Genomic DNA, 12,581 nt, shown 5'->3' with positions numbered 1-12,581 from the left:
CCCACTCTACCTTGCAAAAGTTGTCCTAATCCTTCAGATTGTGAAACGTTCTCTCGTCCCCAGCCCTCTATTCTCGTGACCCCAAATTTCTGAGCCATATTTAGTTTTGGGCACTGGCTAGTTCAGCTCGAAACTTTTATTTCCCCCTCATCGCATCATTAATTTGTTGATTTGTATGCATGCTTGGTCTCAAAATGATGCTAATAAAATCAAAGCAATCTAAGATCTTCAGCATACATGAAGCTTCTGAGTCAAAACCAACCAGCATTTTATAACAGTTCATATTTTTAATTACCTTAATTTCTCAAATTCTTCATAAGATCGTCCAGGAATCTTTGTGACCTCTCTGGGGGAAAAAAATGGCTGCAGCAAAAATACGCATTTTAGTAAATGTGAAGAAAATCCTACACATTTGGTTGTCCTGTTTCACAATCAGATTCACTAGATCTGATGTTGGTTAAAATTGAATGAAATAGTGCTCCAGGAAAGTTTCGATTGAAGGGTGCATAAACTTTTCTAATGAGGTAATATATATATATATATATATATATATATATATATATATATATATATTTCTTTTTTCAAATTAGTTTTCTAGTTGAATTTAACAGAATAAATGTTCCATTTAATTTCTCATGACCTTATTTTACATGGCAAATGTCTGGTATTTCAACAGGCATGAATGCAATTGTCTGTAATGACAGACTTTTATTTTAACTATGCTAGCTTTAGATGTTTTCTGGCCATTTCAGCTCTTTTATTTTAGTTCATTTGCAGAAAGGAAATCATTCTTCTGTCTAAGAAAGTCTGTGTCATACAGAGATCAAATTATCAGCATAATGCCACTTAAAAATTCACCACGTATAAATTATACACCACCTTTCAATAAACACAGGATGCAAGATGTCGCCTCCAAAAACACAAGTTCAATGAATTAACAATATTTGGATTTGTACAGCGTCATTAGTGCAAAGACAAGCATTTGACATATTTTACTGTCACATCAGCAGCTGGTATGCTTTGCCAGCACAAAACTACTTGATATATTTGTAGATACATCTCTAATCGGAAACAACCAGCGCCACTCTCGTAATAATCTCTTTGAATAAACAGACTGAGAAAGAAAAGGATTATCAAGAACAGTGATTTGCAAAGTAATCCAACTATATACTTGTCTACGTAAATCAATTTCCAGCACCAACAAACAACCAGGCACTGGATGTCACCTGGAATTTGAACTGCTTTGCTAGTGTCAGTCTTTTTAAAACGTTGCTCTCTCAACAAAAATTCAAACAATGTGGCATGAAGATGTCCCTACACTTAAAACAACCAAATCCTTCTTCTTTTGCAGCTAAAACTACATGTTTTGTGATACAGCAAAAAAAAAAAAAGACATATCGCTTTGATATGAAAGTAAAATAAATATAAATAAATATGTGATGCATTTTGAGACGTCAGTAGATCCTTCGGAAGGTTAAAAACAGAAAAAGATAGGAATAAAGCAATTTAAAATATGGCTTCTGATCCTGAAACCGGGAACATCTCACTGTTACAACATTTGTTCGGTAACTACACATCGTGGAAGTAAGCAGCAAGTGAAAGTTGTTCTGTTTACATAGGTTGATTGAGGGTGAAACGAGGCAATTATTTTTATTCCTGCCTGCACAGACTGCAGCAGCCCACAACAGCAGAGTAATATCAGACATCCCCACTTCTTTAATACACAAGAACAATCCGAAGCAGCAGGAAAAGACAAGGTAATCAACACAAACGACATGAGATGAAGTCAAGTTACACATCAAAATAATAGCCAAAGTCAAACTGTAGTGTCACAGATGGTGCTGTAGGATTTAGAGGAGGCGCTCATTTAGAAGATCTGTTGTTCAAAGAGGATCTTCTCAAATCCTTGCGGAGGAGTGTGATAGAAGTCGCTAAACTGGCAGTCTAAGATGGCGCTGTCGTCCACTGAAACCACACGAGGAAAACCAAGGGTTAGCTACTGGACACATTCACCTTTTGAGAGAAAATTCTCTGACATTTTTCTTGTTCCTTAAAAACTTGGAGTCATTACATTCAAACCAAAGAATACAAGACATTTTATAAATAAAAGGCTTGGAATCTTTGTATTCTAAACGTTCAATTGCTTTAATAACGATGGGGAGGATAGGATGATATGATTCTGAGAGCAGATCATAAAATTTTGTACTGTTTGAGAAGTTTTAATGCCCCAAACAGAAGACGAAATGGAGAATATGGCCCATAATTTAAACATCTTGTCACTTTAAAACCACAAAATTAAATCAATTTTACTGGGATTTTATGCATCAAATCAACATAACGTAGTGCATACTTGTAAGGTGGAAAGGAAAAGACGTGTGGCTTTCAAAGCTTTGAAAAACAAAATATGCAATATGTATTCATCCTCACCGAGAAAATACTTAGGAGAAGCATTTTTCATTGTATTTACAGCTACAAGTCAATATAGGGTGTGTCTCTACTAGCTTTGCACATCCAGAGATTCAACTTTTTGACCACTCCTCTTTGCAATGTATCAAGCAGATTAGATGGAACAGAACTATGACAATTTGTTTTCAAGTTACATATTCTATTTGGTTTTAGGTCTGGACTTTGACTGGTCCATTTTATTAGAGGAATATGCTTTGATCTAAGCCTTTCCAATGCTTCTCTGGCTGTCTGTTGAGGGTTGTTCTGTTGGAAAGTGAACCTCTGCTCCAGTCTCAAGCCTCCAGCAGGTTTTATCGTTCAAGGCTTGAGATATTGTATCCCTGTACGACTTAATCTCTGACCTGCCTAAAATACCAATAAAATAAGACAGCTTGAAGTCGTAATGTGACACAATATAGAAAAGGGGTATACTTTTTTGTAAGGCATCACTTTATTTTTATGATGCAATCATGAAAAAAACAAAGGGGTGTCAGCTCTGTCTCAGTAGGGAGAGCTGTCGCCTTACAACCACAAAGTTGTGTTGGATTCTGGCTTCCTCTTCCTCCATATATCTGGGAGCACTTAACCCCAAGACCTGCATACTGGTGTATCAACTGGTGGAATGTGGCTCACATGGGAAGTGCTTTGGGTGGTCAATATGACTAGAAAAATACTTTAACATTTGATCCACTTACAATGCTTTATTACACTAAACTACTGTACATAACACATGTGATTATTGTAATTATTGTCCGCCATAAAATCTGTGCTTTTTCTTTCAATAACAACAAAAACATCTGCTGGATTAAACACTTTTCTACATTGCTCTGCAGCTTTGCAAATCTCTTGGCGTAGCGACTGACATTTTGTGCAAATAACCTTTCAGAGTGCTGAGGAGACGTCACGTTTTTCTCCAGCTCAAAATCATGCCAAAGTTTAGACAGAGAGATAATCAGTTATCAGTCTGAGCTGTGGGGGATGCAGGAGGGATGCACGAAGACAACAGTTGAACAAACTTCTTAAAAATCTATTTGTTTACTGTTTGAGAGCTACTGTGCCCAAAGCACAGCTTTACAAATAGGAAACTAAATACAGCGAGTCTTCTAATGGGTATTGGTTAAGATCACAAAAGCACCCAAAATACAGTAATGTGATTATGTGATGCAACTCAACCAAAGTATAAATGCTCTTAAACTATGTTTTAAAATATGGATTTAATGGATTCTCGATGAGATTTTGTCTTGGAGCACTATTCTCAGTTTTCACCATAAACTGCTTGTTTATGGTGAAAACAAAGCAGTTAACCAAACTTCTTGTTACAGCTTCACAATCAATTAGCTTTCCCAAGAAACCATGATTTTGCTTAATAGTTAAATAAAAATAATTTTATTTAAACAGTGAGATTGAGTGAAGAAATTTTTTTAAATATTTGCATATACAGCCCTCTTGTGGAATTCAAGTGTAACTGCAATTTAAAGACATCATATTCACCGGGTTAGAACAAAAACAACGCAAATCAAAATCCTAAACTTCCTCCTTTTCAGTTGGGCCTAAATCTTCCATTTGTGCAAAAATATTCATAAACATATGTAGAAACCAAGTCACCTCCCTGGTTGAGGAACTTCATTGAAATACTTGTGTTGGTCTCCCTCAACAACAGACTCGGCACTTCAACTTACCATAAACAACTGGGTAGACGGTGCCACGGATCCCTGAGGCAGGACAATGCATGTTCTTTCCATTAAGATACAGGTTCATCTCCACGTGGTCGTACGTGATGCCCTGAGAAACAAAAATACATGTAAATTTATCTTCATTTATTAAAAGGACAGATGCAGGGATTTGAAATAATGCATTGCGAAATTATTCATATCTTTTGAATTTGTCCACATTTCATACTGTCGATATGACAGAGCGTTGCAAAGCAGCACATTTTTGTGAAGCAGACGGAAAAAAGGTTTTAAACAAAAGTCTAAAAAGTGTGATGTGTATTTATATTCACTCCTTTCACTCTGATGCCTCTAAATAAAATAAAGTGCAACCAACTCCTTCTGATTTTTTTTTTATCACTAAACATCAATTGAACTACCTATCGTCTTCCCTCCACTTCCTCATTATCCGCTAGTTAGTGTTGGTCCATTCCCTTTAATCCCAGTAAAATACCTTAAGTGCAACGTAACTAAATCTGAAAAGGTCCACTGGGTCTAAATACTTTCGGAATGCACTGTGCAATATTTATAGCATTTACACATAAATGTATACACTGCTATGGGAAAATTTGTGATTCCTGACAAGAAGAATGTAACATTTGCAGCCCATGTGCAAGATTCATCTGTGAATAGCGCCTCTTGATGCCTCCAAATCCTTGAGCGGATTTGCTTGACAATCCTCTTAAGGCTGCGGTTATCCCTGCCACTGTTGCAGCTTTTCCAACCACACTTTCTCCTTTCACTCAACTTTCTACGAATATGCTGAAACTTTTCTACAACATTCAAATCTTCTGATCAACTACATTTTTAAGGGTAATAACAGATAAGTCATAATATCAAAATTACAAGAAATAAAGGTTTGAAATATTTCACTATATGAGTAGTTAATCTATGTAACATATGAGTTTGAGTTGTATTTGTATGTACAGCATGTTAAAATACAGTCTTGATCCTGGACATTAGCTCTAATGCAGAGCTTAGTTCATATGAACATTTTCTTTCATCTTTTAAAGGCAGCAATAAAACAGGTTCACTTCAGCAAATTCAAATATCTTTGAAAAGCTTTTGTCAGGAACTCAGTTCAAAACGTGAAGCCTAAATACTCTATAGATCTATTACACAGAGATATATTTCAGGTTACTTGTTTCTGTTAATTTTGATCATTAAGTAAATATCAAAGTATCCCTATCCTTCTATGCACAACTATGTTGAAGTATGTTTTTTGCATATTCCTTAACGCTACACTGGTTAATTCACAACCCAGAAATCTTCAAATGCAAGCACACACTAAAGGAAGTGTGTTGCTGCTCTTACCACGATGTCGCCCTCCTGAGGAAGGCTGTTTGCAGGCAAACGATTCTTCTCTTCGTCGTTGTGGTACACCGAGCCATCATGCCGCAGGACTAGGCTGTTTGTGTCTCTGCCCAAAGGCACTTGGTTAAGATTGACTTTCTGAGTGGCCACTCCAATTCCCCACACACCTAAAGAAAAAAAAACACAGAAAAATTAAATATTTATAAATTTAGACTGGTTTTTTTTTAAAACACAACTTCTGATACTTAATTTGCATTAATGGTAAAATGTACTTAAAATAATACGTAAACACAGAATACAGCTAAAACTGGGTACAATTTTAAGTCAATACAATGCTGCATTTAAAATATTATGAGATGAACACGAAGTTTTATACATCAACTACAAAAGGCCCCAAAAGATCAATTTAAATCAGGAAAAGAAAGTGGAAGAACAGGATAGGAACCCAGTAAAAACCTAAAATCCAGGACTTACCACTGGACTGGATCTTAAATTCAAAGTAGCTTTTGTTCTGATGCAGAGGAGCATTGGCAAGGCAGCCTCCAGTCCCGCATATTCTCCGGCCGCTCTTTACAATGACGACGTCTGTACCTGCAATGCAAAAATATTAACAATAAATTGCAAGACAATGCACTGCTCTCCTATGCGTTGATATAGCAGGCACCAATAAATCCTCCAACTCTTCTCTGCTCTGGTGTCATCAACTCTGTAAACCTTGCCAGACTCAAGGGAGGAATTAATGGACATCCTCGTCCTCTCTGTAACCCCGTCACATAATTTCCATTTGCTTTATATTATACACAAGAGGCTCAAACACATCTCTTCATTAAGATACTTGAAAATAGAGGCTTTAAACCATCCCTGTTGAAGAATAAACTCCTGAAACATTAATATTTCTCCACTTACACACTGTATAATTTAGCCTCCAAGGGTTTAAATGAAGTATTTGATTCATTACCTTTTCTAAACATTGCAGCAGTCAGTTTTTTATAGTTCACATTTGTCCATAATAGATCTTTTCCTTCATAATATTCTCTTCTTCATACATATCCTGATGGTCAGAGATCTTGGCACCTCTTTGAATTAGTATTCGTGGCCGGCCTTGAGACCGGATTACTGAGTGTGAAACTAATAAACACATTAGCCTGTGCGTGACCTGCTGATTTTTTTTTTTTTAAAGTTTGCTTAATTACAAAGAGATGATCAGCCCCAATAGCACATTATGTTTCACTGACATTAAATCTTGCAGGTTCCTGCAACAGTAAGTCATTATACAGCAACTGTTTTCAGTTTGCCAATTTGAAAACCTGACAGAGACATGCTAAGCATGCCATAAATAACATGATCCTGACAGTCAAGCACAGAGGTGGAACCATTATGCTTAGGGACGGTTTCCCTGCTAAAGGAACTTCCATACTGAGTTTTACTTGGGTGTTTGCATCGAACAAATGAGGAGATAAACTGAAAACAACATTGATGACTCTGTTCAAGACTACAAACCAAAAGAGGCAAAGGTTTTTTTAATTTAACTGGTAAATAATTAGCTACCTAGAGAAAATGATGAGTACCTATGATTCAAAAGGCACTGTAGGGCTGTGAAGGATCCCTGATTTAACAATGACTGGTTGTCATTTTGTTTGAACTGGAACAGCTTAGTAGACATCCTTTATCTATTGACTGCACAAGTATCAGTCACCGTGCAAAGTTCAACAAATGTCAACTTTGACCTGGGCACAGCAATCTCCAAGGAGATGGACGCCGAAAAAGAAGCTGCGCTCCACATGAGCTGTTTGGTTGTTCGGTCCATGTGTGATCTGTGTAGCCAAAGAAGACCAACACCAATGTCCCTTGAGGCCTTTTGTGTGTGTAAGGTAGGATTCGCCACTCCTCCAGTCGGAAGAAGTCTGATCAGCTGGCCTGGGCATCTGATCTTGATGCCTCCTTGGTGCATTTCCGACTGGGAAACAAATTGTGTGGAGTGTCTGGATTGCTTAAAATGAGCCGGAGACTACCACAGGGCACAGGGAAGTCTGGGTATCCATTCTGGACCTCCTCTTACTTCTGTTACTTGAAGTCAGATAAATTGAGATTTTTCCAATACTTTTTGTTCACATCTTTTCTGGTGCTTTCTGTCGTCAAAAGCAACAAAAATACTAAAAATGATAGACTATATTACTTTGTAGTTTTTCAAAATTACAAAATCATCAGGGAATTATGCATCCCTCCTCTTAATTCCGTTTTTAATAGGCATGTTTTTTTTTTGTAAATCGTATATTTAAAATAAATATGCCATTTATATTAAATGTTATATTAATTGTAGAAGAATATATTTTTAAACAGTATTCTTGCATGTATATTCAAGTCAGTTACTTTTTCTTAATTGTTAAGGGAAAATGGCCAGCAATCAGCCTCAAACAAAGAATTGCCGTTTATTAATAATTAACATACTCTATTCAGTTCAGACAATTAAAAGCACGTAATTCAAGTTATAAAACAAATACAAGTAGTAAAACACAAGGAAACAAAAGTCTGCAATTGTTCAAGAAGCTAAAAGCTAACTAGCTTCAATTGTATATATTTTTTTCCCAGTAGATGATTGGTGTAAACATGGTTAACAGTTTTTCATATAAACCTACTCACCCATGTGATGAGTGTCTAACTGAACAGTGGGCATCTCCTTGAGGGGTATGTGCCCCGAGCCGCCCTCTCCGCAGCAGCCGAAACAACACGTAAACATAGCGGCCATTCTTTCCTCCCGATCCTAACCAAACATCCGGAAAAGAGAGGCTGTCAAACCGAAGAGCGCTTGCTGCGTCAGAAAATGAAAAGTGCTGCCCCCTGGACGCACCAGTGACACCTAGCGGCAGAGGGGCAGAGCTACAACAGAGGCTGCTCCCTGTACTGTATCCAATCACAGCGGCAAAGACAGGCAGTTGCTCCTGATGGCATGGAAACAAGGGAAGAAAATCAAGGTCAACATTGCTCCACGTGACTCAGTAACTATTGGGTATCGATGTTACATAACCCCGAATAAACAGAAAGTGGATTAGAGTTTAATGTAAGCGTTCAATGGGTAATATGGGGGTTTATCGGAGCAGAGCATGGACCCAGGTCTGATTTGGACTGCTGCTGAAACAGTCTGGATGCGCTGAGAGTAGCACAACTCTGGGTCAGCCAATGTGCAGCTACAGCTACACTTTTACACTGCCAAAAGTTAACAGCTGCCTGAATCAATTCGTGCCAACACGAACTACTAAATGAGTTCAGAGTTAAAGATGCTAAAAGCCTACTTGTAATGCTGTAATGTTTTGCATAGCAACAGCCCCTCCCCCAACCAACGGCTTGGGGGTCGTCTGCCAATTACTCCGCAGCGACAAAACCGTGCACTCATAAATTAAATCCCAGTCGAAGCCATAAAATAATCCAAAATACATTCAGATTACACATGTTCTCAATTCGGCACAAAATCGGATTTATGTGTGCACAAATGAGGACGAATCGTCCGATTATATGTTTCTGCTTGGCGCCGAAGCGGTTAACTCCATACCCGGAAAGGGCGAAGTCTGCACAGCAACAAGCGCCATGATTGCGTTGCAACGAGCGCCTCAGCAGCTGGTGAGTGATTCTTTTGGTCCAGTAGTTGCATGTTACTATGCGCTTGCAAAAATCTGTCACAGCCCTCCTTTCGGTGCCTTGCCAACAGCAGCAAGCAGAGCGCGCAGCCCCACTTCTGTCGATAATCTGTCGCATTGGATTGGTGAGGGGAATCGCTGTGATTTAGAGCGCAGCTGTCAGCTAACCGCGGTCCCGCTGACAAGGAATGCAAGACAAGCGAAGAGTAGTTTGTTGCTGGAGTTAATATCCAAGTTATTTTGGGGGATTTTGGGGGTTATTTTGACCAGTCTGTGTGCTGGTTTTGCCGGAAAAAAGCCTCAGGATGTGGCGCAGCCTTAGATGCGCAAGCGGAGCTCCAGTGACAGATATTTTTTACGCGGGCACACCGATCCAAGACGGTTTCACTTTCAAGACGGGAATGCATCAGAAACAGCTGGAACGTGACTTGACCCAAGCAAAAAAAAAAAAAAAAAAAAAAAATCTGTATCCTTTTGGGACCGTGTTCTCGTTTGTAGTTCGTTTTTGTTGTTGTTGTTGTTTTGTTTGTTTTTTTATGTAGCGGCATCCCCTCTGAGTGTGGGTGCGTATTGTGATAAGTCTGTATTATTGAGTGATTTTATTGGTTTCCCCCTGCATGTGTGTGTTTTGACGCCTGGGTGATGATGTGTTCGCAGGGCACGATGGAGCAGCTGGAAGAGGAGCTTACGTGCCCAGTCTGCTGCGGTCTCTTCGAGGACCCGCGGGTGCTGCTGTGCTCGCACAGCTTTTGCAAGAAGTGCTTGGAGGGGCTGCTGGAGGGCAACCGGGGTCCGGCTTTCAGGACGCCTTTGAAATGCCCCACGTGCCGCAAAGAGACCCCCCATAACGGCGCGAGCAGCCTGCAGGTCAACTACTCTTTGCGCGGCATCGTCGACAAGTTCAGCAAAATTAAAGTGATGCCTAAAATGTCCGCTTGCAAGCAACACTGCGGGCAGCCGCTCAACATATTCTGCGCCACCGACCTGAGGCTCATTTGCGGAATCTGCGTGACCACCGACGAGCACAGAGGCCACGGCTTCAGCTCCCTGGAGGAGGCGTACGAGCGAGAGAAGGGGGCGTTCGGAGGCCTGCTCCAGGAGGCGGAGAGCTGGCAGAGCGCGGACACCCTGTCCTGCCTGGAGACGCTGCAAGCCAGCAAGAAAAAGGCGCTCCAGTCGGTGGGCAGGGACGCGGAGAAGGTGGCCGACTACTTCGACAAGCTCATCGGATCCCTCGAGTGCAAAAAGAGCGAGATCCTCTCCGACTTCGAGACGCTAAAGCTGGTGGTGATGCAGGCGTACGACCCGGAGATCTCCAAGCTGAGCGCCGCGCTGGAGGAGCAGAGTCGCGCGCTCGGCCTGGCGGAGTCCGTCAGAGGCGTCTCCGACCCGCTGTGCTTCCTGCAGAACATGCAGGAGTTCCGTGAGAAGATCAAGGTCCTGAAGGAGACCGCGCTGCCCTCTCGGAAAGACATGGACGTGGGGCCCCTTGTGCGTAATTTCGATGTGAAAAAGTGGGATTCCCTCCGGCTCCGAGAAATAGACAAGATCTCAGTCCCGCACGAGAGTGGCGCCTACCAAACAGGTGGCTCTCGGATGTCGTGGTCCAAATGGATCGTTTTGTCCCTGGCCTTCCTGTCAACACTACCCATCATTTTCCTGTCACCGCCGTACACTGCAATCGATGTGACCTCAAGAATCCCAGCGCTGATCACTGAAAGTGTCCCTTCCGCTACTCTGTACCTGCAGGAAATCAGTGACATGTGCGCAGGTCTGATCGAAGCAGGTCAGGAACATATGATGAGGTTCATTTCAGATCTGTCCACTACTTTCACTCACTACTTATCCTAATTCGTGCCGAAGAGAAGCGAATGAATGGAAACACCTATACTTGTTTACATTATGCTATTATTTTTTATTTTTTAACCTTTGGTCCTTTATCAAACTCAGTCTAAACCTAATCATGTTTTGTTTTTTTTTATTTAATTTTGTACACTAACGATTTTTTTTTTTTTTTTAAACTTGATTTTTGGTAAATAAATTTGGAGAATCCCTGTTATGGTTGTTTTCCTTCAGAGCGACAGGGTGAGATCAGGCTGCCGCTGTAATGATGGGAGAAACTCCGCGCTCCGCAGTGATGCTGCAACCTCTTCAAGGTTACAAACGTTACGTAACAAGGGCCCGTGTGAAATATTCAGCGGGCTGCTGCGGAAGGTACGAAGACACCGCTCGGTCATGTTTTCAGTGAAACAGAAAAAATTGCTCAACGTGTAGCAGCAGTCAGATGCTCAACCTCAGCACTTAATAAATGCTGATCCGCCACTTAAAAAAAAAAAAAGGGAAAAAAAAGAAGATCAGATCTGAGCTTCTGCGGCTCTTTCGTTTCACGGCTGGCAGTGCGAAATCCAGAAGGTGCGCCCTAAAATAAATGGCGCAGAGCATAATTTACTCCCTAAAAATCAGATTTTTTTTATTTTTTTTATGCCTGCAGTGACAGCGCAAGGAAAATTCTTCACCTTTCGGATTGGAGATCGTTTCCCCACCAGCAGTGTTTATTGAAAAGCGGTCAGATCACACAATTAAAGCGGGAATTATTAGAATCACTTACATTTATTTATTTTTACTCTGGTACATGCGGGGATCCCTTGTGGAGTGGGGGGGAGACAGACCATGTAGTGAAGCAGTGATGTCAGCAAAGACATTAATTCAGCATATACGTCACCCAGGTCTGTACATAAGCCCATAACATATATAGCTTACTGTTGCCAGGCAAATATAGGATGAGGCATTAATATTTTAAATCCCATGCCACCTTTTTATATAATTCATGTTTTTTTTTCTATAAAAAGACTAAAAGGTGAAGCTACAGTCATGACATAAAACGCCAAAGCGCAAAGTCCTCCAGTTAATAAATATGTGCATATAGAAGTTAGGAATAAGCCTCTTTCCCAGTTATGAGACCTGAGTGCCAAGGTCTGTTTTAAAAAAAATATATATATATATTGTCAGGATGAATCGTGCACTTCTTTGCGTGCAGATTACATACCAAAAAAGTAAAAAAAAAGAAGAAGAAAAAAAAGCCTTTTATTTTTTCTTGCGCGAACGCAAAGGGGGATTGTATTGAAGGGAAAAATGTTATTTTAATCGCACTAAAGGATATTTTAAACGTTTTCACAAACTATGAAAACACGCAAATTTGCGTAAAGAAATAAAATCAGCGTAAAGAAAAATTGCTACGTTACAGCTCCCAAATTAAGAATTTGTATATTTTTATGTGGACAGATTTAGTTTCGTCACGTTATAATGATCAGTCGGTATTTAAGAGTGTCTGGGGAAATTTAAAGGGAGCTAAAATACAGGCAATTCACTTCAACGTAAAACATTCAAATATGTAAGCCATATTTTCTGCAGGGTGACTTCAAGGTGAAACGGGCTTTTTACATAAAACCGCAAATATTGCTGCATTAAAATGAATCTCGGA

The 12,581-nt window shown here is 40.0% G+C and overlaps 2 protein-coding genes across 3 annotated transcripts; one reads left to right on the top strand and one right to left on the bottom strand.

Moving 5' to 3' along the window:
* Positions 1–906: 906 nt before the first annotated feature.
* On the bottom strand, positions 907–8,341 carry spryd7b (SPRY domain containing 7b). Its single transcript, XM_028024315.1, has 6 exons — positions 8,317–8,341; positions 8,109–8,229; positions 5,943–6,059; positions 5,469–5,635; positions 4,125–4,227; positions 907–1,965 (listed from the first exon to the last, which is right to left on the bottom strand). Exons 2-6 carry the CDS (start codon positions 8,212–8,214, stop codon positions 1,868–1,870), a joined length of 591 nt encoding a protein of 196 aa, XP_027880116.1. The 5' UTR covers positions 8,215–8,229; positions 8,317–8,341; the 3' UTR covers positions 907–1,867.
* A 545-nt stretch (positions 8,342–8,886) lies between these two features.
* trim13 (tripartite motif containing 13) lies at positions 8,887–11,044 on the top strand. Of its 2 annotated transcripts, none has more exons than XM_028024312.1 (2): positions 8,887–9,083; positions 9,758–11,044. In XM_028024312.1, exons 1-2 carry the CDS (start codon positions 8,979–8,981, stop codon positions 10,949–10,951), a joined length of 1,299 nt encoding a protein of 432 aa, XP_027880113.1. In that variant the 5' UTR covers positions 8,887–8,978; the 3' UTR covers positions 10,952–11,044. The 2 variants fall into 2 exon arrangements, with proteins under 2 accessions (XP_027880113.1, XP_027880114.1); XM_028024313.1 differs by lacking the exon at positions 8,887–9,083 and adding an exon at positions 9,090–9,663.
* The last annotated feature ends 1,537 nt before the right edge of the window (positions 11,045–12,581 follow it).

This window comes from Xiphophorus couchianus, chromosome 7 (genome assembly GCF_001444195.1).
Source record: "Xiphophorus couchianus chromosome 7, X_couchianus-1.0, whole genome shotgun sequence".
In the NCBI taxonomy this organism is placed as follows: domain Eukaryota; kingdom Metazoa; phylum Chordata; class Actinopteri; order Cyprinodontiformes; family Poeciliidae; genus Xiphophorus; species Xiphophorus couchianus.
This window is presented reverse-complemented; position numbering and strand designations above follow the sequence as displayed.

Coding starts and splice junctions, on each gene's coding strand:
- trim13 (XM_028024312.1), top strand. CDS start 8,979: ATGTTTCTGCTTGGCGCCGAAGCGGTTAACTCCATACCCGGAAAGGGC. Junction 9,084..9,757: donor AACGAGCGCCTCAGCAGCTG/GTGAGTGATTCT, acceptor ATGTGTTCGCAG/GGCACGATGGAGCAGCTGGA.
- spryd7b (XM_028024315.1), bottom strand. CDS start 8,214: ATGGCCGCTATGTTTACGTGTTGTTTCGGCTGCTGCGGAGAGGGCGGC. Junction 4,228..5,468: donor CTCAGGAGGGCGACATCGTG/GTAAGAGCAGCA, acceptor TTTGTTTCTCAG/GGCATCACGTACGACCACGT. Junction 1,966..4,124: donor CGTCTACCCAGTTGTTTATG/GTAAGTTGAAGT, acceptor GTGTGGTTTCAG/TGGACGACAGCGCCATCTTA.